Consider the following 23,709-nt stretch of genomic DNA (forward strand, 5'->3'; position numbering starts at 1 on the left):
CCCCCCCCCCCCCCCCCCCCCCCCCCCCCCCTATCCGCCTCTCTCCCTCTCTCCCTCTCCCCCCCTTTCTTTCCTGTTGTCTCTTTTCTTTCTTTCCTCTCCTTTCTTTCTCTCTTCTCTCTCCTTTCTTTCCTCTCTCTCTTTCTCTCTCTCCTTTTTTCTTTCTTTCCTCTCTCCTTTCTCTCTCCCTCTCTCTTCTTTCTTTCCTCTCTTCTCTCTCTCTCTCTCCTCTCCTCTCTCTCTCCTTTCTTTCCTTCTTTCCTCTCCTTTCTTTTTCTTCTCTTCTTTCTTTCCTCTCTCCTTTTTTCTTTCTTTCCTCTCTCCTTTCTCTCTCTCTCCCTCTCTCTTCTTTCTCTCTCTTCTCTTTTTCTTTCCTCTCTCCTTTCTTTCTTTCTTTCTTTCCTCTCCTTTCTTTTTCTTCTCTTCTTTCCTTTCGCTCTCTTCTTTCTTTCCTCTCTCCTTTCTTTCTTTCGTCTCTTTTTCTTCTCTTCTTTCTTTCCTCTCTCCTTTCTCTTTCTTTCCCTCTGTCCTTTCTTTCCTCTCTTCTTTCTCTCTCTTTCCTCTCTCTCCCTTCTCTCTCTCTCTCTCCTTTTTCTTTTCTCTCTCTTCTTTCTCTCTCTCTCTCACTTGCTCACTTGCTCTTCTTGCTAAATTGCTCTGATGAAGCAAGCTGCCATGTTGTGAGCTGCCCTATGGAGAAGCCCACATGACAAGAAGCTAAGGGCAGCCACTTACCAACAGCCAGTGAGGAACCAATGCCCTCATTCCAACAACCCGCAAGGAACTGAATCCTGCCACAGCCACATGAGTGAGTTTGGAAGCAGATCCTTCCCCAGTCAAGCCTTGAGATGACTGCAATCCCAGCTGACACCTTTATTGCAGACTGTGAGAGACTCTGAGCCAGAGGACCCAGCTAAGTAATGCCCACAGATACTATGAGATGATAAATGTTGTTTTAAGCAATGAAGGTTTTGGGTTAATTTGTTACATAGAAATAGATAACTAAAACACCGTCGATGTGCTTGTACTTTTTTTTAATAGTAGTTTTTTTTTTGTTTTTTTTTTAAAAGATGACCGGTAAGGGGATCTTAACCCTTGACTTGGTGTTGTCAGCACCACGCTCACCCAGTGAGCTAACCGGCCATCCCTATATGGGATCCAAACCCACGGCCTTGGTGTTTTCAGCACCGCACTCTACCGAGTGAGCCATGGGCCGGCCCATTTAATAGTAGTTTTGATGAAAGTGAAATATTTCTTGTACCCACTTCTGTGCAAAGTGAAAAAAAATTATGCAAGGAGATCACATTTTTAAAGGAAAACAGAAGAGAGCCCATTTATTTATGGAATTGATGGATTTTCTTATATATCTAAATAAAATGTCTGTTGAAAGACTGCAGTTTATCATTTAAAAGTAAACCGTTGTAAGAAATGTGACCTGTATACAAAAATGATGGAGTGCTGAAATAAAAACTTTAAAAAGGGATTGGAATTTCGACAGGCTGTGATTTTGAATACAGGTAGAATAAGTGATGCTGCCATGAAATGCAATTATGTATTAAATGAAAAAATTGCCATGTCTTGGAAGCCTTTTGTAAGTGGTAGTTTAATAAAAGAGTGTCTGTCGAGTAGCAGAAATTACATCATGAGCAATTGCAATGGTAGGAGAAGTTAAATTATTTGTGAGGTGTTAGATAACAGCTGGTTACAACAGATATAAATACCACCCACATAGCTATCCCTTAGCTATATGCCTCAAAGTATGGTCCTTGACCAACAGCACTGTACCACCTGGAAACCTGTTAGAAATGCAAATTCTCAGGCCCTCCCACAAACCTACTGAATCAGAAACTGGGTGTAGCTCGTCAATCTGTTTTAACAAAGCCCTCCAGCTGATTCTAGTACATATTAAAGTTTGAGAACCACTGCACCTAGATATAATTCATGTGTTAAGGATTTTGATGTTATCTCTTTTGGACTTGCAGCCTTGTCACATATGAAAATACCTGTACATATGGAAATACCTGTATTTTGTTTGTTAAGAAAAGTCTTGAAATTTTTAATACCAGTTGGTCAAAATTAGTAAATATGACTACAGATAGTGCTTCTGTAATAATTAGTGTTACTGTTGTGCTTAGGAAACTTCAATTTGAAGCAGAAACACTTTCCAGGTACTTAAAGCTGTTTGTTGTATCACTCCTTAGGATTCACTTTGTGCTAAAAAGTTCAAAATTAATCAGGTTAGGAACTAGTAATTAACATTGTGGTTTGCACCAAACACAGTTGAATATGTCACTTGGTAAATTAACAGGTGCATGTTCTGAAAATCTGCCCTATTATGTAGAGATTGCTTGGCTTAGTTGAGGCACGGTACTCAAGATACTGCAAAAAATTAACTTGTTTGGCATCCAAAGGGCATTTAGTGCACCTGCAAAGATTGAAATAAAATATTTGATTTGTTTGACTTTACGACTCATCTAGACACTGAATAAAAGCAGTGTTCAGAAATACCTTCACAAATATATGATTATATTTGCTTGTTCCTAGCAAAATTATGCCTTTGGGAAACTCACTTGGCAAGAGATAAACTGGCTGACTTTCCTTTGCTGAAATTGGTTTCCAGGAAATGAAAGGGATGGCCTGAATTACATTCCCACAGTTGTGGAGTTGTGTGTTGAATTCCAGAGAAGGTCCTCTGACATCATATTTTATGAAAATGAACTAGTATTGTTCAGTTAGCCTTTCTCGTTGATGGTGTGAAGGAAAGCTACAGTAGAAATGCTGAATACCATGCTATAGTACTTAAAATGAAGCATGATGTCATTGAAATACCAGAATTCTACAAATATTTTGGGAGTAGTTACCCTAATTATAAAAAACATTATGTAAAAGTCTGTGTTTGGAAATGCCTACATTTCTGAATATCTGTTTTCCATTATGAAACAGGATCAAATTAATCACTCCCAGTGAAAGGATTCGAGGCTAAATTCCGTACTGCATATTATAACACAAAAATATGAGGCCTAACATTGACCTCTTGGCACATAAAGGCATCAGGCCTCCAGTTCCAAATCAAAGGAGAATAAACTACAAAAAAAAAGTAATCAAAATTTCCTGGCTTTTAACTTGGGTTTTTAATTCAAAATGTAAACTCAATATCTTGCATGTATCTATTGGTAAACCCACAGCATAGTTTAGTGAAAGAAAATTACATTTATGGAAGTTGATTTTTCTTAACCCGCTTCATTAACTCATGTTAGCTGCCCACCCCCTGTAAACATTTGCAGCCCCCAGCTCAAGGACTCAGAAATTTCTTGCCATCATTATCTACTCTGCAGTTCCTGTCTTCCTTTCCAAGGTAACTCAGAAGCTCCCTTGGACTCTTGTTCTCTTATTCCTAAGGAAACCTTTCATCATGGCTTTTGACTTTTCAGTCATGAAGATTTGCTTTGTGTAGACCAAGTGCCTATTTTGGTATCTTGTCCTTAATGATTTCTGTGGCCCTCCAGACAGCAGACTATAGACTTCATCTCTGTTGAATAGATTTATTTCATAACTACTGTTTCAGAGCCTGTGTGCCGGGTATTTTATATAAATAATTTCTGAATCTTACAATTGGGTAGGAATTAGCTAAATCTCCATTTTACAGATGAAGAAGGTAAGTAACTTGCCCATGACTTGTCCCTACAACTTCAGTTTGAGCATAGGTCCATTGGATGCCAAGGCTCCTGCTGTATACACTGATTACAAAAGTTAGTCTCAAAGTATAGTTTCCAGCTCACGGATGAGCCACAACAGATAAAAATCTTAATTTTTCCTTTGGTTCTTACACATGACAGAAAGTTTCACCTATAGAAATGGGCTTGTTCCTGGCACCCTGGGAGTAATTAAAGGTACTAAAATTGGGTAGTTACAAATTAAAATTAACACCTTAATAGTGTGTACAGAACACTGGGTCAGTACTCTATCTCCAGCTTGATTGCTATATTTCATGAAAGTGCTCTACCATATGTGCATGTAGGTGATTGAAATTGCTGCAGTTGGGAGGAAAGGTCACTTTGTTAGTGTTGCCTTGAACTGGCTGTGGTTTTTGATTGTTGCCATTCTTTTTATACATGATTCTTTAGCTTTGTGATTATCAATTTAGTCTCTTAATGATTTGTTGAATGCCACATTGCGTAGTGATGCATATTTGCATCAGCAGTAGCTTCAGTCTAATTATTCAGCAGTTAGACTTAAAGCCACATAGGCCTTGCAGTTTGTTTTGATATGTAAGTTGTATATATTTTTGTTGCTAAAGCAGACTTATACATAATCTATCTCCGCCCCCTTGAATTTTCTTATAAGATGATGCTTCCTTGTCGTCTCTGATTTCTTTTTGCCTTAGAATTGAGAACAGGTAGAGAAGGTGGACCACAGAAACCTGCCTGAGTCAGATACCACTTTGGTGTATTTTACTGTGGTAGATGGGAGTGAGGCTAGTATCCCAACAGATTGTGGGACAAGCTGGAGGAAGTCCAGTATTGCAGAGGTCAGAAAGTATTGCCTCTGGCTAGAAGTTACTTTCAATAACAAACATTTATTAAACTGTTTCTATGGTCCAGGCAGGGTGCTAGAGACACAGATGGCTGTAAACATAATTCTGCCATTAATGAGCTCATAATCTAGTTGTTCTTTATGTCCGTGTGTTCATTTCATTACTTGTGAGTTGATAAGAGATTAGCGTAATCGCAGGTTTCCAGCTGCCTTTATTTCAGAAACAACATATTTGATGGAAAGAGCATTATTTTAAAGTCAGACCTAACTGGCTTCAACCCAAGTTCTGCCATATTGTTAGTTGTGTGATTTGGGGTAAGTTATTTAAATTTTCCAAGCTTCAGTTTTCTCTGTTTAAAAAAAGGAGGGGGGGATTAATGATATAATTCCCATTTCACAGGGTTAGAAGGATAAATGAGATAGGTCTTAAATTGCTTAGCCCAGTGTGTATCTTAATCACTGCAATGTCAGCTCCATGAGGGTAGGGATTTTTGTCTCTTGTTCACTGCTGTATCCCCACACCAAGATCAGTGTCTGGCATGTATCAGTGTTTGGCTCAGTAAATATTGGTTGAAAGTTGGAATAGTTTATTAGTTGCCTACTCTGTGCAAACGTTTATGTACTGGAGATACAGCACTGAACAAAACAAAAGAAAAATCCCAGCCTTCTTGAACCTTACATTCTAGTGATTAATACTCCTGGTTGTTGTTAGTAGCAAATATTCTTCAAATGAAATATTTCAAAAAAGGCCAAAATATGAAATATATAAAATGAGGAATATGAGCTCAGGTTGAAGAGAAAGTAGGGATACCGACCCTTTCTGGTTATTTGGTCCAATCTCTGCCTACCCAAATCCTGGTTTGGGGAGGCATAGTTTGAAAGCCACTGCTTTAGACTACTTGTGGTTGGAAATGAGACATTTATTTTGTCTCAGAGAGCTATTTTCCCCTGAGTTTTATAGATGTCTCTTCTTCTAAAGAGCATTACCCCACTGACTGGTTAGGTACCTTTCCTCTGTGTTCCCATAGCAACCTGTGCTCATAACTTATCACACTTGTTTAACTGTCGTACTCATTCGCTGCTGTCTGCGTCCTGGTACATAGTAAGCCCTCAATTCGTATTCATTGAACTGAACAGTGAAGCAGCAATTAAAAACTATAGATAGTTGTTCAGAATCTCAACTCTCACTTTCTTTAAAACTCAAACGTGCTGCTTTTCTGATTAGTTGTTTGGGTATGTTATGGTTTAATCCCTCCTAAATTATTTTACCCTCCTGGAAAATTGCAAGGTTAGCAACTAAACTGGACCACTTCAGGGCAGGCACTGGAGTCCTTGTGCTTACACGTGGTAGCTGTTATCATAAACATATAAATGGAGCCAGGGCACTCACTATTCTGAGGGTCATTGTGGCTGGAAGACTATTTCTCTTTGCCTTGGCCAGGATTTAAAGGCCATCAGTCACTCTAGATTGTATTTTGCTAGGAATAAATTGCCATGCTGTGTGATCTGACTGGAGAGCTGTTTCTTAAACTTGCTTCATCATGAGAATCATCTGGGGTTCTTGGTAAAAATAGATTTGTAACTTGACCCTAGACCTACTGAATCAGACTCTTCAGGGGAGGAGCCAAGAACAGCACTTATCCTCCATGGAATGGGGGTAAAAAGCTATTACTTTTCTTTCTTTCTTTTTTTTTTTTTTTGTCTTTTTTGTGACCAGCCGCACCACCGGGCTCAGCCAGTGAGTGCACTGGCCATCCCTATATAGGATCTGAACCCGCGGCGGGAGTGCTGCTGCGCGCTCCCGAGTGCGCCACAGGGTCGGCCCAAAAAAGCTATTACTTTTCACTGTGCACTCTACTATATTGTTTTATATATATATATATATATATTTTTTTTTCTCTGCATATGTTCTGCTTTTATTCAGCCATGATTTATCTTTTGAATAAATATCGCAATTCATGGTACAAAAATTCAAAAGATACATAAGGATATATGGTTAAAAAAAAAAAATTTCTGTTCCACTCCTGTCCCCAGCCACTAGGTTCTCCTCCCTGAAGATAGCCAATATTTTGTTTGTTGTGTATTCTTCCAATGGTACTATGCATATAAAAGCAAACACACATAAATATATATATTATATATATATGCATATTATACATATACAAGAGTAATTTAAAAAGTTCAAGGAAAGATTTTTATTGTCTTTTAATATATTTTTCCATGAACTTTTTGAAGTACTCCCATACATATTACACACAAAATAAACCTTTTAAAAAACACAAATAGTAGCATACTGTACATAATGTTCTATACCTTGCTTTTATCATTTAATATATCTTGGTAATTTTTCCACATGTGTGCATAGAACTTTGTCTTTATTTTTTATGGTTCCACACTATTCCATGTGTGCATATATTATAATTTATTTAAGTAATCCCTTATTGATGGGCAATTAATTAGGTTGTTTCCAGTCTTCAACTATTACAAATAATGCTGCAGTGAATATTTTGTATACTTGTAAAGCAGTTGTTCACACTTAAGCACTTGCATTGTTGTTCCAAGTGCTTTACATATCTAAAAGATAAATCCCTAGAGGCAGAATTTCTGGGTCAAAGGGTATGTGCATTTATAATTTTGAAAGATCTTGCCAAATCGATTTCCCTAGAGATTTTACCATTTCTTCCCCTTCCAGCAATATTTGTAACTGCCTGGTTCCCTCACCAATATGCTATTTGCTAATCTTATAGGTGAAATACCATGTTTCAGTATTTTAATTTTCAGTTCTCTTATCATGAGTGTGTTGATCATCTTTTTATACACTTAAGGTCTATTTGTGTTTCCTTTTTTGTGAAATGTTCTCTTGGATTGTTAGGTTTTTGCCCTTCTTCTCTGTTAAGGAAATTAGCCCTCTGTACTGAGTTGCAAATATTTTTGCACTTTCTCATTTTTCTTTTGAGTTAACATTGGCTTTTCCCAAGCGAAAATGTTTGATTTTTTTTCTTATTCATCGGTCTATCATTTATGCATTCATGCTATGGAAATGTTTGATTTTTGCATAGTCAAGAGGATTGATGTGTTTCTTTTTGTCTTGCTGGATTTTCTCTTAAACTTTCCCCACTCTGAGATTATATGAAATTTCCCCCATAGAGTCTTCTATTATTTTTATGATTATTCTGGTTAAAGTGTGAGGGATAGGTTCATTCTTTTCTTCTTAAATGACTCTCCAGTTATCCCAACACCATTTGTTAAATAATCTATATTACTTTTGTAATTTAAAACATGAGGTATGGTTTTTTCAACAAATAAATGACTTTAAATGAAGGGAAGGGGAACCTGCTATAAATTAGATACTTAAGAGCCATACCAACCAAATGCAGCATGTGGACCCTATTTGGATCCTGATTTTAAAAACCACCCACCAAAAGATATTTTTGGGGCAATCGTAAAATAGAACAGGATCTGGATATTGTGATATTAAGAAGTTATTGTTGAGTTTGTTGGGTGCAATAATGGTATTGTGGTTATGTTATTTTTTAAGTCCTTATCTCTGAGAGATAAATAATGAGGTATTTATACGTGAGTGATTTAATATATGGAATTTGCTTTGAAATATGCCAGAATGAAAAATGAAAAGATGCTCAACATCACAAATCAGAAAAATGCAAATCCAAAATCACAGTGATTTATCACTTCACACCATTAGGATGGCTACTACAAAAAAAAAAAACTCACACATACACACACAAATTGTTAACAAAGTTGTGGAGAAGTTGGAACCCTTGTTCATTGTTGGTGAGGTTGTAAAATGATGCAACTGCTATAGAAAATGTATGCAGGTTTCTCAAAAAATTAAAAATAGAACTACCATATGATCCAGCAATTCTACTTCTGGGTGTATATCTAAAAGAATTGAAAGCAGGATCTGGAAGAATTATTTGCACACCCATGTTCATAGCAGCACTATTCGTGAAAACCAATAGTTGGAAGCAACCCAAATGCCCATCAAGGATGAATGGATAAACAAAATGTGGTATATTCATTCAACAGAATATTATTCAGTCTTAAAAGGTAGGGGCCGGCCCGGTGGCGCATTGCTACAGTGAGCCGCTTGGGAGCGCGGCGATGCTCCTGCCGAGGGTTCGGATCCCACATACAGACCGGCCGCTCACTGGCTGAGCGAGGTGCGGGCGCAACGCCGAGGGTTGCGATTCCGTTGCCGGTCCCGGTCCGGTACGGGTGCGACACTGAGGGTTGCGATCCGTTGCCAGTCACGAAAAAAGACAAAAAAGAAAAAAAAAAAAAAGGGAAAGAAACCTTGTTAACATGCTATGATATGGATGAACCTCAAGGACATTATGCTCAGTGAAATAAGCCAGTCACAAAAGGACAAAAGACTATATGATTCCACTTATGTGAGGTATCTGGAGTAGTCAAACTCAGAAACAGAAAGTAGAATGGTGGTTGCCAGGGGCTGGGGAAGGGGGAAAGGAGAGTTGTTTAATAGCTATGGAGTTTCAGATTTGCAAGATGAAGAAGTTCTGGAGATATGTTGCAGAACAATGTGAATATCCTTAACTGTACACTTAAAAATGGTTACGATGGTAAATTTATGTGTTTCTTTAATTTCCATAGAAATATATCAAAAATACCATTAAAAGAGAGGGGCAAGGTAGATGAAACAAAAATGACATTGTTAGTAATAGTTGAAACTGGGTAATGCTGTCATGGGGGTTCATTAGGTAAGCTATTCTCTTTACCTTTGGATGTTTAAATTTTTCCATAATAAAAAAACCTTGAATTGAGGGTTAGGGAGCTTGGGCTTTGTCAACAGAGCTGAATTTGGATCCCAGCTCTGCTTTTAAAAAATTGAGATATAATTTATATACCATAAAATTTACCATTTTAAAGTATATAATTTAGTAGGGTTTAGTATATTCATAGAGTTGAGCAACTATCACCACTATCTAATTCCAAAACATTTTTATAACCTCCAAAGGAAACCCAGTACCTGCTAGCAGTTACTCCTCATTCCCTCTTCTCCCCAATCCCTGGCAGCCATTAATCTATTTTTCTAACTCTATGGGTTTACCTATTCTGGACATTTCATATAAAAGGAATCAGACAATATGTGGTCTTTTGTGACTGGCTTACTTCACTGAGCATAATGTTTTCAAGGTTTATTCACATTGTAGCATGAATCCGTACTTTGTTCCTTTATATGGCTAAGTAATAAATAGTCCCTTATATGGATATACCACATTTTTAAAAATCCATCCATTAGTTGAGCGTTTGGGTTGTTTCCACTTTTTGGCTATTATGAATAAGGCTGCTATGAATATTCATGTACGAGTTTTTATGTGAATGTAGCATTTCAGTTCTCTTGGGTATATACCCAGGAGAGGAACTGCTAGATCATTTGATAACTCTGTTTAATCATTTGAGGACCTCCCAGACTGTTTTTCAAAGTGGCTGCACCATTTTACATTCCCACCAGCAATGTATGAGGATTCCAATTTCTCTACATCCTTGCCAACACTTGTTATTTTCCATTATTTATTTATTTATTATTTTTTAATTTTTTAATTTTTTTAAAAAAAGATGACCGGTAAGGGGATCTTAACCCTTGACTTGGTGGTGTCAGCACCATGCTCTCAGAAGTGAGCAAACCAGCCATCCCTATGTAGGGATCCGAACCTGTGGCCTTGGTATTATCAGCACCACACTCTCCCAAGTGAGCCACAGGCTGGCCCTATTTCCCATTTTTTAAATTATAGTCATCCTAGTTGGCATTAATTGGTTTCTCTTTGTGGTTTTGATTGGCATTTCTGTAATGACTAATGATGTTGAGCATCATTTTATGTACTTATTGGCTAGCTTCACTTTTTAGCTGTGTGATTTGGGTCAAGTTCTCTAACCTCAGAGCCTCATTGATTCCTTATTTGTAAAGTGGAGAATAATAATGCCTCATGATGTTATTGCAAGGTTAGTGGACGTGAGGTTGATTTTGAACAGTGCCTGGTACATAGTAGGTACTTAATTGATACCTAATATTACTTTGCTATTTGAGCTGTGGGTAACCTGTAATCCAGGTAGACTTTTTTCCCAGTGACTTCAATACATCTGATGTAGAAGTCAAATGCTGAAGTGATGGTGCCCTTTCATTTGCCAGGGCTGCTTTTCATTTTCACAACCTCAGTAGGCCTTTCTTTACTATTCTGTACGAGTCAACTCCTTACTCTCTGTCCTTGGAAGGACATGATTAAGACTATGGAGGATACACACAAGAGTAAGATAGAACCTTTGATATTAAAACTTGGAAATGATGGTATTGTCAAATTAGTTCTGCTACTGTGTAATCTGTCTCAGTGCTATAAGAGTGAAGAGGAGGGAAATTATCAAAGAATTTATCTAAGAGGTGGTAGGCCTATGGAAAGTATTTGGAACATTGGGAAAGAGGTAGTAAGGCATTCTAGGTAGGGAAACCAAGTGAGCAAAGACAGGGAAGCAGGGGTAATCTTGGAAACAGGTAGTTAGGAAACTAGTCTTGTAGGAGTGGGATGTTGGGGAATTTTAAGAGATTCATGAGATTCTTATTCTATTGTTTTCCATTATCTACTCCAGAATATGTAGTGAAAGAAGCCCTGTACCTGGAATCATGAGACTTTTGTCCTAATCTTGGTTCTGCTACAAATTAGCTAGCTAACCACGTCAAGTAATTTTTTCTCTCTAGGCCTCAGTAACCTAAGCAGTAAAATGAGTAATTGGATTAATTCAGTGGTTCTTAGCTGGGGTGTGCATCAGAACCTACTGGAAACTATTTTGAAATATAGGTGTTTGGATCACACTCAGGAAATTTTTTCAGAAGATCTGAGGTGAGGCCCAGGATTGTAGTTTGAAAAAACTCTCACAGGGATTGTGATTTATATTATTAGTGTTTTAAGAGCCACCAGATAGTTAAAAATCACTAGTTCTTGGCTTTCTGGAGTTGAAATCACTTGGGTGATGGCATAGTCACTTCAGACCAGCTAAAGGTTATTTGTTATATAGTGAAAAGAGCGTGGACTTTGGTGTCAGTCTAACCCAGGTTGCTATTTCCTCCCAGCTCTGTGGCTCTGAGCATGGAACCTTACTTCTCGGTGCCTCAGTTTACTCATCTGTAAAATGGGGCTTATAATGCCTACATAGTCAGTTTGTGATGATGGGAGATAACATGTCACACTTAGTACTATGCTTAGTAGAAGGTAGATGGACCTCAACAGCGACTTGTATGAGAGGTATGCTGGAAGAAACTATCACCAGGGGACGACATAAAACTACACTCCTACCCTGACACATCAGGAGTAAATCATAACTCTAGGCGTAAGTATGTTGTGATACTTTTTGGTTCCTTTGCCTGGATATCAGACAAATACAGCCTTGCTTCACTATCTGCTTACCAGTGTCCCTCTCCTTGTGTGACCTAATGTGTGACATGACTATCAATTGTGACTAGACTCTTTTTCCATAGCTTAGCAAAAGTTTAATGCATTGAAACTCCTGTTAGACTCTAAAAACTATCATTCCTTTACAACCTAAATGAAAAATAGGTCAGTTGAATTCAACAAAATTATCAAGGTCCACAGGCTCTAGAACCAGAATCTGGGCTTTGCTCCTTCAAGCCACATGGCCTTGGAGATAATAATATAAAATGGGGAAAATAATAATAGTTATGGCTTCATAAGGTTGTTGTATTAAATGAGTTAATGCATATAAAGTATTTGAAACATTGCTTAGCACATAGTACATATTCAGTATCCTTTAGCCATTATTATTAATATTACAATGTACCAGGTCTTATGAGGGAGCCAGTAATACAGAGATAAAGTCTCTCCAGTCAAGGAACTTACTCTGGTGATACTAGTACACAGATAATTTCAGTATGCTTCAAGTGCAGCAATAGGGCGTATACAGGAAGGGTACTTAACAGTCTGCCTCTATTACATAAAAAATACTGCTCTCCAGGATAAAGCCTGGTACAATAGAAAGTGTGCATTCTGGAGTCAGATCAGTCTGGGTTTGAATCCTGTCTATCACTCATTATGCAACTTTGGGAGGAGCCAACCTTATGCAGCCTTAGTTTCCCTGTTTCTAAAATGGGGTGAAGTTACTAACCTCTGTCTGTTGGAAGTGCCCTAGTTGGGTGCCCTGCGGTCTAAGGTACTCCTAAGAAAAAAAGCAAGGAGGACTTTTTAAAAAGATTTCTGTGTATATTTCCACATCTAAGTCTTTTCATCTTTATGTACCTTGCCGTGGTTGTTCTCCTGATGAGAAATGTATATAAAATATGCATACCACATAGTAGATGCTGAGCAATAAATATTCATAATAGTTTTATTATCTTTCTAACAAAGTTATCTTCTGTTATTGTTTGAAGTAAAAACTTAAAGTAATATATACCATATTAATTTCAATATTCCAATTTTGAAGAGTCTCAGGCCAAATTACATGAAAAGAGTCAAAAACGATAGGGTATTTTAATGAACACATGTATAAAACTGTGTTTGTAGAAATAATCAGATTCTATGCTGGGAGAGAGTTTTTGTTTTTTGTGTTTTTTTTTTTTTTTTTAAAGGATGTTGTGTTCAGCCACATATAATCTTAAATTTCACCAAACTATAAAATTTAGTTACTAACCTTCCTGACTTCTAACAAAATTCAGATCAGCTTCTGTGGCATGACATATTCTTCTCTTCTTCTCTCCTAGGTCTTTCAGAGCCTTGAAGACCACCATTTGGAAGTGGTGGCTTTTTTCAGGGAAAATGGCTTCCATGGCCTTCTTGCCCATGACTCCGAGTATGCTCTCTACAATATTCCCTCTTACTACAGTTCCCATGCTCTGAAGCTGAGCTGGAATGGGAAGAACCTCACTACCAACCAGTTCCTGATGCAGGAGGTGGCCAAGCAACTGGGCCTAAAGCGGATGAATTTTCCCATATTTGCTGCACTGCTAGGTAGGTAGTCCAAAGACTACCATCCAGTGGTTGGTAAATTTCCTATTCAGTGTTAAGAGATGAGGACCTGAGTGATTTAGCCTTTCATTGGATTTATCTTTTTAAAGTCCTCATGCCAAACTGCCCTGGGGAGAACCAGCAGGCTTTTGGAGGCTTATTAGTAGACCAAACTAAAACTGAGCATGTTTGTCTTATGGAGTGCTACAGGATATTCCAAAACATTATTTCGACTCTTGTAAAACTTTTTCTTTTGCTACGATTTATACCTGTCTTATGCAGAGTACCATTTTAGGCCAAATGTTTTGCCAGCCCTAGACAATTTCGGTTCCCCACTCAGAGCATTAGCATTTCTTCTCCAGTGTTTAAATTTAGATCAGGAACACAAATTGTTCATTATGTTTTTCTCTTAGTTTCTTTTATACTAATATTTTATTTTGAAAAATTTTAAGCATACAGCAAAATTAAAAGAATTTTGCAGTGAAAACCCTATATCCACTACCTATGTTCTGCCACTGATATTTTACTATACAGTCATATGTCACTTAACAATGGGGATACATTCTGAGAAATGCACCGTTAAATGATTTTGTTGTTGTATGAACATCATAGAGTGTATTTACACAAACCTAGATGGTACAGACTACTCCACACCTAGCCTATATGGTATAGCCTGTTGTCCTAGGCTACAAATCTGTACAGCATGTTACTGTATTGAATACAGTGGGCAGTTGTAACACAATGGTAGGTATTTGTGTATCTAAACATAGAATAAATTATTTAGCCCCATTATAATCTTATGGGACCACTGTTGTATATGTGGTTTGTCGTTGAATGAAACGTCATTGTGCAGTGCATGACTGCTTGCTTTATCATATATCTATTCATTCCTCTATCCATCCATCAATATATATATATTTTTTTTTTTCCTTTTTTTTGTCTTTTTCCGTGTCCGGCAACGGATCGCAACCCTCAGTGTCGCCCCCGTACCGGACCGGGACCGGCAACGGGATCGCAACCCTCGGTGTTGCTCCCGCACCTCGCTCAGCCAGTGAGCGGGAACCAGTCTGTATGTGGGATCCGAACCCTCGGCGGGAGCGCCACCACGCTCCCAAGCGGCGCACTGTAGCAGTGCGCCACCGGGCCGGCCCCCATCAATATATTTTTTTAAGAAGTATTTCAAAGTAAACTGCAGAGAGCTGGTTATGTTTTGAGTTGGATTTTCAAGTACTGACAACATGAAGGTTAATATCCTGTCTTGGGTGTGACCTCTGCTCTGTAATCCCAAAGGACATGAGTTTGGATAATCTAATGGAGTCAGCACAAGTTTTGGAATTAGACCTTGAGCAAATCACCAAAGTCACACCTCCTTGGTTTCAGTTTCCTAATCTGTGAAATGGGAATAATAATACCTCATAGTGTTATTTGATAAGGTTAAATGAAATGAGATATATAAAATGCCCAGCACTTATTAGGCAAGCAGTAATTGGAGGCTGCTATTATAAAAGCAGCATGATTAGGTGATAATAGGTAATAGTATGGGCTTTGGAGTCAGACAGTTCTAGCTTCTTGCCCTGGTGTGGGCCTTTATTAACCAGCCTACCTTGGGCCAAGTCACCAAACTTGTCTGAACCTCAGTTTTCTTATCTATAAAATGGGGACAATAATACTATCATGTACCATCATTATAAAGATGATACATATAATGCATGTGATCCATAGTAGGTAATCAACTGTATTTATTACTACTGCAATTATTACATTAAGCATATAGACCTATGCGAATTATTTGATCATTTTCTCTCCCAGGACCCCTTTCATGGCCTGGAGATTCTAAGAAAACATTTGTACAGTCAATAAATGACAAATGTACTTTGTAGGTAACCACATTCTCCCAGATGAGGACCTGGCTGCTTTTCACTGGAGCCTCTTGGGACCAGAACATCCTCTTGCATCACTTAAGGTAATGTGCCCCATTTCCTGCCTATACAGATTAGGGAACATCAGGTTTTGATGGGAGTTTTGAATGAATAATAATCTTTCATTAGATTTGAAATATTTCACATACTTAGAGATAAAAATTTGTTATGATCAATACCCTTAATATCTTAAGAATTCTTCCAAAGTTATAAAGAAAAATACTAATACCCCAGTAATGAAATAATGAGCAAAGGACAGGAATAGAAAATTCACAAAAGAGGAAATACAGTGGCCAATAATATGATCAGATGTTCAACCTCACTAGTGATAAGACATGTAAACTAAATGAGCAGTGTGATTTTTGTTAACAGTTTAGCAAATATTGAAAAATTCTACCCACTACTATCATGGCTATGGCAAGACCGATACCCACATAAGCTTCTGGTGGTAGTGTAAGTTGGTGATTTGTATTATATTTCCCTAGTTTTTTGCTCTCCTAAACAACTGTTTTATACCTTCTCGTCTCTTCTCAAGCCTCTAATACCTTTTCTTCATTTGCTTACTCTCAGTTCATGACCTTCCTATTTCACTGAGAAAATGGAAGAAATGGGAAGAGGACTTTCATAAGCTCCCACCCCCTCTTCATCTCACCTGCATGTATCTTTGTGCCCACATGTTCTGCCTGCCTCTTAACTGTGGGTGACCTGTCCCCCCACTTACATTAGATCCCATCCCCTCTTACCAACTTAAGGGCATCAGCTCAGCAATTCTCCCCGTCTTTCTCCTGCATCATCAGTTTTCTTCTCTTCATTGGCTCTTTCCCATCAGATGTATAAGCATGCATCCATCTTAAAAAAAATAAAATCTCAGTTTTCTTATCTATAAAGTGGGGACGATAATACTATCATGCATGGTCATTATAAAAATGATACACTCTTGACCTCACTTCTCCTACCCAAGCTGCTGCTCCATATTTCTTCTTAAGCAAACTCCTCTAAAGAGTTGTCTATGCTTTGAGCTACTTACTGTCCTCTTCCTCTGTTCTCTCTTCAATCTGATTTGCTGAAATTGCCCTTGACAAGGTCATCAATGACCTTCAAGTTAATAAACTCAGGGCCCAGCTCTCAGTTTTCATTTTATTTGACCAATCGGCATTTGACACAGTTGCTTACCCCGTTCCTTGGCTTTACGGGCAACACTCTCTCCTGGTTTCCTCCTACCTTGCTGACTGCTGCTTCTCAAGCTCCTTTGCTACTTCCTTGTCCTCTTCTTTTTTTTTCCTTTTTTTTTGAGGGGGGGCATGCAGCTGGCCAGTATGGGAGTCCAAACGCTTGACCTTGGTGTTATGACACCACGCTGTAACCAACTGAGCTAACTGGTCAGCCCTTAACTTCTCAACTGTGGAGTGTACCAGAGTTCCATCCTGGTTCCCTTCTCTATTCTGTCTACACACATGATTGATCTTATCCAGTCTCATGACTTTATTTTCTTTTTTTTGTTGTTGTTGTTCTTTTTTTGTTTGATTTTTGTTTTTATTTTTGGTGGCTGTCTGGTATAGAGATCCAAACCCTTGACCTTGGTCTTATAACATCAAGCTGTAACCAAATGAGCCAGCTAGCCAGCCCTAGACTCATGACTTTAAATACTATCTGTCCATTTATGACTCCTAAATTTATGTATCCAGCTCTGACTTCTCCCAGAACTCCAGACTCTAATATCTAACTGCCTACTAAACATCTTCATTTACATATCTAATAGGCATCTCAAACTAATATATCCAAATAGAAACTCCAAATCTTTCTCCTAAACCTGCTCCTCTCCACAGCCTTCCTCATTTTCATTAGCAACTTTATCCTTCCAGTTTCTCAGGCTAAAAACCTTGGGGCCATCCTGACTTCTGTCTGTCTTTGTCACACCCCACATCTCACCTGTCAGCAAATCCCATCAGCTCTCCCTTCAAAATATATCCATTTCACACCATTTTTACTGCAACTGCCCAGGTCAAGCCACCATTATTTCTTGCCTAGATTATTATATTAGCTTACTAACTGTTGGTCTTCTGCTTATACTCTCTCCCCACCTCCAGCTGTTCTCAATATAACAGCAGTGATCCTGAGAGGAAAAAAAAAAAAAAAAACTGATTCAGATCATGTTACTTCTCTATTCAAAATCCTCCAGTGGCTCTTCACATCACTTACCCAGTCCTTACCATGCCTGCAAAGCCCTATGCTGTCTGGCCCCCTGTTATATCTCTGATCTCATCTTTCTTTTCTTTCTGTTTTAAATTTTATTTATTGACACATAATTATTGTACCTATTTATGGGATACAGTGAGATGTTTGGATAATGTATATATTGTGTAATGATCAAATCAGGGTATTTAACATTTCTATCATCTCAAACATTCACTGTTTCTTTGTGGTGAGAACATTCAAAATCCTCTCTTCTAGCTATTTTGTATACCACACAATTTTAATCACCCTTCTGCGCAAGAGCACACCAGAACTTATTTCTCCTATCTAACTGTAACTTTATACCCATTGACTATCCCCTCTCAGTCTCTGGCAACCACAACTCTACTCTCTCCTTCTATGAGATGAGCTTTTTTAGATTCCACATACGAGTGAGATCATATGGTATTTGTTTCTGTGCCTGGCTCACTTCACTTACCATAATGACCTCCAGGTTCATCCATGTTGATGCAAATGACAGGATTTCATTATTATTATTTTTTTATGACTGAATAGTATTCCATTGTGCACATATACCACATTTTCTTTACCTTTGCACTTGCCATTCCCTCTCCTTGGAATGCTTTTTCCCCCCACATAGCTATTTCCTCACTCCTAAAGGTTTCCTTAAATGTCATTATCTCAGTGAGGCCTTTTCTGATCACCTTATTTAAAATTATATGCACATGTGCACCCACACAAACACCATATGCCTACTTGCATTCCCTAGCCCCTTCTCTACTTACATTTTCGCCATAGCACTTATCTACATCAAGCACACTATAAATTTTGCTTATTTACTTGGTTTATTTGACTCCCCTCACCCAGTCTCGAAAAACCTACACTAGAATTTAAGCTCCCGTGAGAGCAGGAATTTTTGTCTTTCTTGTTCACCGCTGTGTCCCTGGTGCCTATGATGGTGCCTGGCACATAGTAGGCAGTAAATATTTGTTAAAGGAATGAATGGTACAGCCTTTTGGTAAAACAGCCTATATCAAAAGGCTTTAAAAAGTTTATACCCTTTGACTCAGTAATTACAGTTTGAAGAAGCATGTAATTAAATAATTGGAAAGTGGGCGGGCCGGCCTGGTGGCGCACTGGAGAGTGTGCCGCTTGGGAGCACAGCGGCGCTCCTGCCGAGGGTTCGGATCCCATGTGGAGACCGGTTCCCGCTCACTGGCTGAGCACTGTGTGGGCGCAACACCGAGGGTTGCGATCCCGTTACCGGTCAGTAAAGACAAAAAGGAAAAAAAAAAAAAAGAAAGTGGGCAACAGATCATACCCACATTTCATGATAGCATTAAAATTTTTTTTCTTTTTAAAATTTTTGAGCATCGGGCCGGCCCGTGGCTCACTCGGTAGAGTGCGGTGCTGATAACACCAAGGCCCCGGGTTCAGATCCCATATAGGGATGGCCGGTTCGCTCACTGGCTGAGCGTGGTGCTGACAACACCAAGTCAAGGGTTAAGATCCCCTTACCGGTCATCTTTTAAAAAAAAAAAAATTTTTTTTTGAGCATCAAAAAAGTAGGAAAAATAATATAATAATATAGAGGCTCACCATTATAACATCTTCCAGTTCCAACAGCTATCAAGATTTTGCCACACTTGCTGGGTTTTGTTGTTTTTGTTGATAATGTATTTTAAAGCAAACACCGGAACTCAAGTCCTTTCACTTCCATATTCTTCAGTGTGCATTTCTAAAACACTTGGGCATTTTCTTACATATGCATGGTGCCTAATGGCATCATTAACAAAATTAACTGAATTAACACTAATTTCTTGGTGTCATCTTAATATCCAGTTTATTTTCAGATTTTCCTGATTGTTTCAAAAAGGCCTTTCTGTGGTTAATTCAAATCAGGATCTAAACATTGTCCACACATTACAACATTACTTTTTCTTTCTCTCTCTCTTTTATTTCTTTGTTTTATTTTTTTGTTTGTTTCTTTTTATTATTCTTTTTAAAAATATTTTCTTCAACATACTTTTAATACCAAAAAAATTTGGTATTAAATTTTGGTATTAAATACCAAAAGGGTCTCATGAAAGGAAACTGATGAATTATGGCAGTGTCATAAAACAGTAGTTATCTCTGTAGGAGGATTATGGATGATATGTTTTTACCTCTTTATACTTTTTGATCTTTTTCAAATGGTCTGTACTTAAAATTAGGAGGAAATTATTATTATTATTATTTTATTTATTTATTTTTTTTGGTGGCTGGCCAGTACCGGAAAATTATTTTTAAAGAAAGTATTTTATCTCTCTCAGTGGATTTACTAAATTTGAATTATGTATCTCACCCCCCATCACCCTATTTCTTAGTGATCCATCTTTGATGTCAGTGTCCTTTGCTCATCTTGCCTTTTCTAGGTCCGAGCGCATCAGCTGGTTCTTCCGCCCTGTGATGTGGTCATCAAGGCTGTTTCTGAGTATGTTAGTTCCATCAAAGACCCTTCAGACCTAGATGTGGTTGGAAAGGATGTTTTCAAACAGTCTCAGGTGAGCTAGCCTTCCCCTTCCTAAGAGTTGCCAGTTTTCTTACCTTCTCTAGCAACACCAGCAGGTCTCCTAATCTTTTCTGTGGCACCTAACTTCTCTCCTCCTATCTGCTTGTCTTCTCCATGCTTAACAGACTAGAGCCCCAAACTTTCCTTTAAAAAACATTATTAGGCCTGGATTGCAAGGGTTCTTTACCTTTTTTCTACTGATGATTAAAGTAATACAAGCCCACTCTGGAAAATTTAGAAAAGAAAAAAAATGAGTCACTTAAAATCTTGTTACCCCCTCAAAAACAATTTTGTTACCTAGAAACAACTTGATGTATTTAACACTCTGGCTTGTGTCCTTCTAGTCTTTTTTTTTTTTTGGTTTTGATGTATATTTTAACATAGAGGAGGTCTTGCTTAGTGGAAGATAATAGGTAATGAAAAAGACTACTTGAAATGAGTCCACATAAAACAAGAATCAAAATTTTATTGTTAATAGTGGAAAAAGTGCTCAACTGGGATTTTTTTGTTCTTTTTGGGTGGCTGGCTTGTATAAGGATTGAGCCCCAGACCTTGCTTGGTGTTATCAGCACCACACTGTAGCCAACCAAGCTAACTAGCCTCGACTGGGATTTTATCTTACAAAATGAAACTGAAAATTATGAAAATAAGTTAGTTTTATTTTTTAACAATTTGATTTAGACTTGCAACTCTGGGTTTTTCACTTTCATTTTTTGAATTAACATGCAGTCAAAATGACTTTTGCATATGTGTGTATACAGATCTATGAAATTTTTTTGTTGTTGGCTGGCTGGTGCAGGGAACCAAACCCTTGACCTTGGTGTTACAAGGCTGCTCTAACCAACTTAGCTAACCAGCCAGCCCAGTTCTATGAATTTTTTTTTTTTTTGTCTTTTTCCGTGTCCGGCAACGGATCGCAACCCTCAGTGTCGCCCCCGCACCGGACCGGGACCGGCAATGGCACCGCAACCCTCGGCGTTGCCCCCGCGCCTCGCTCAGCCAGTGAGCGGGAACCGGTCTGTATGTGGGATCCGAACCCTCGGGCGGGAGCGCCGCCACGCTTCCCAAGCGGCGCACTATCCAGTGCGCCACCGGGCCGGCCCCAGTTCTATGAATTTTTAACGTGTATAGAGAACAGTTGTACCCTAAAATCTCTCATGCTTTTTGTAGTAACACCCAAACCCATCCCCAGTCCCTGGCAACCACCAGTCTGTTCTCTGTCACTGTAGTTATGTCTTCTAGAGTATATAACATGAATGGAATAATATAGTATGTAATTTTTTGAGAATGGCTTCTTTTATTCAACATAATGCCTTTGAGATGCTTCTAGGTTGTTGCATGTTACATATATCAATAATTCATTCCTTTTTATTGCTGAGCAATATTCATTGTGTGGATGTATCACAGTTTGTTTATCCATTCACCCTTTAAAGAGTATTTAGGTTGGTTCTAATTTTTCGTGATTATAAATAGAGCTGCTGTAAACATTTGTGTACAGGTTTTTTTGTATGAACATAAATCTTTATTTCCATAGTGTAAATACCTAGCAGTGGGATTTCTGGGTCATATGGTTTAAATTTATAAGACCCTGTCAAACCATTTTCGAGAGTAGCTGTTCCATTCCTTACCAGCACTTGCTATTGTCAGTATTTTTTAAATTTATTTTTTTAATTCACAAATAAAAATTGTATATATTTATTATTTACCCATGTTGTTTTGAAATATGTATACATTGTGGAATGGCTAAAGTGAGTTAATTAACATATGCATAAATTTACATACAACTTTCATTTTTTTGTAGTGAGAACACTTAAAATCTACTCTCAGTAATTTTCAAGAATACAATATAGGGCTGAGCCCGTGGCGCACTCGGGAGAGTGCAGCGCTGGGAGTGCAGCAGTGCTCCCGCCGTGGGTTCGGATCCTATATAGGGATGACCAGTGCACTCATAGTGCTCACTGGCTGAGCACGGTGCGGCTGGTCTCAAAAAGGACAAAAAAAAAAAAAAATACAATATATTGTTACTAACTATAGTCACCATGTTGTATAATAGATTGTCAGTAATTTTTATAGTCATTCTAATAGGTGCATAGTGGCAGCTCATCATAGTTTTACTTTGCATTTCCCAAATGATTAATGATGGACATTTTTTTCTTGTGCTTACATGCCATTCATATATCCTCTTTGGTGTATTGTCTGTTCATGAATAGTCTTTTTCCTATTTTTTTAATTGATTTGTTTGTTTATTGACTGTTGTGCTTTGAGAGTTCTTTATGTATTCTACATATAAGTCCTTTTCAGATATTTGTTTGCAAATAGTTTTTCCTGGTCTATAGTTTGTGTTTTAATACTTTTTTTTTTTTTTTATAGATGACCGGTAAGGGGATCATAACCCTTGACTTGGTGTTGTCAGCACCACGCTCAGCCAGTGAGCGAACTGGCCATCCCTATATGGGATCCGAACCCGGGGCCTTGGTGTTATCAGCACCACACTCTCCCGAGTGAGCCACGGGCCGGACCGTCTTTTAATACTTTTAACAGCATCTTTTGCTGAGCAAAGTTTTCACATTTTCTTTAATTTTTATCTTTTATGGTCATGCTTTTGGTGTCATGTCAAAGAACTCTTTGCCTAATAACTACATGCATGACAGTTTTCTCCTGTTTTCTTTTAAAGTTTTTATAGTTTTACATTTTACATTTTAGAACAAATCATCCATTTTTAGTTCATTTCTGTGTGAACTGTGAGGGTTTTTTTTTTTTTTTTCGTATGGATGTGTAATTGTTTTAACACAGCTTGTTGAGAAGACTATCTTTTTCCATTGAATTGCCTTTGCAACTTTTGTCAAAAATCAATTGGCAATATTTTTGTAGGTCTATTTCTGGACTTTATTCTGTTCAATTGATCTATGTGTCTGTTCTTCACCAATAGCACACTGTCTTGATTAATATAGCTTTATAGTAAGTCTTAAAACTGGGTAGTGATTCCTCCGATTTTATTATTTTTTAATATTATTTTGTCTATTTTAGTTCATTTGCCTTTCCATATAAATTTTAGAATAACCTCGTCTATATCTACAAAAAAAAGAAATCCTTCTGGGATTTTAACTGGAATTGTGTTAAATATATAGGTGAATTTGGTGAGTCTTTGAATCCGTGAATACAGTATGCCTCTCTATTTATTGAGGTCTTCTAAAAGTTTTATGGCTTTTAGTATACAAGTCCTGTACATGTTTGTTTTGTTTGTTTTTTGTGGTTTTTGGCAGCTGACCAGTATGGGGATCTGAACCCTTGACCTTGGTGTTATTGTTTTTTTATATTCATACTGAAGTATTTCATATTTGAGGCACTTATTGTAAAGGATATTATTTTGTTCATTTCAATTTCTAATGGTTTGTTGCTGATACATAAAATTATGATTGATTTTTGTGTGTTGACTTTGTATCCTGTGTCCTTTCTAAACTCATTTATTAGTTCTAGATATCTTGGGATTTTCTTTTTTTTTTTTTTTTTGTCTTTTATCTTTTTC

The 23,709-nt window shown here is 37.8% G+C and overlaps 1 protein-coding gene across 1 annotated transcript in view; it reads left to right on the forward strand.

Annotated features, from left to right (window-relative positions):
• The window catches only part of FAM120C (family with sequence similarity 120C), a 106,465-nt gene that overhangs the window by 9,044 nt on the left and 73,712 nt on the right, over positions 1–23,709 (forward strand). Inside the window, exons 3-5 of the mRNA XM_008589943.1 lie at positions 13,277–13,523; positions 15,401–15,483; positions 20,047–20,175. Coding sequence (XP_008588165.1) covers positions 13,277–13,523; positions 15,401–15,483; positions 20,047–20,175 — 459 coding nt within the window. The remainder of the gene's footprint in view (positions 1–13,276; positions 13,524–15,400; positions 15,484–20,046; positions 20,176–23,709) is intronic.

The sequence above is a fragment of the Galeopterus variegatus genome, unplaced genomic scaffold (genome assembly GCF_000696425.1).
Source record: "Galeopterus variegatus unplaced genomic scaffold, G_variegatus-3.0.2 Scaffold5771, whole genome shotgun sequence".
NCBI classification, from domain to species: domain Eukaryota; kingdom Metazoa; phylum Chordata; class Mammalia; order Dermoptera; family Cynocephalidae; genus Galeopterus; species Galeopterus variegatus.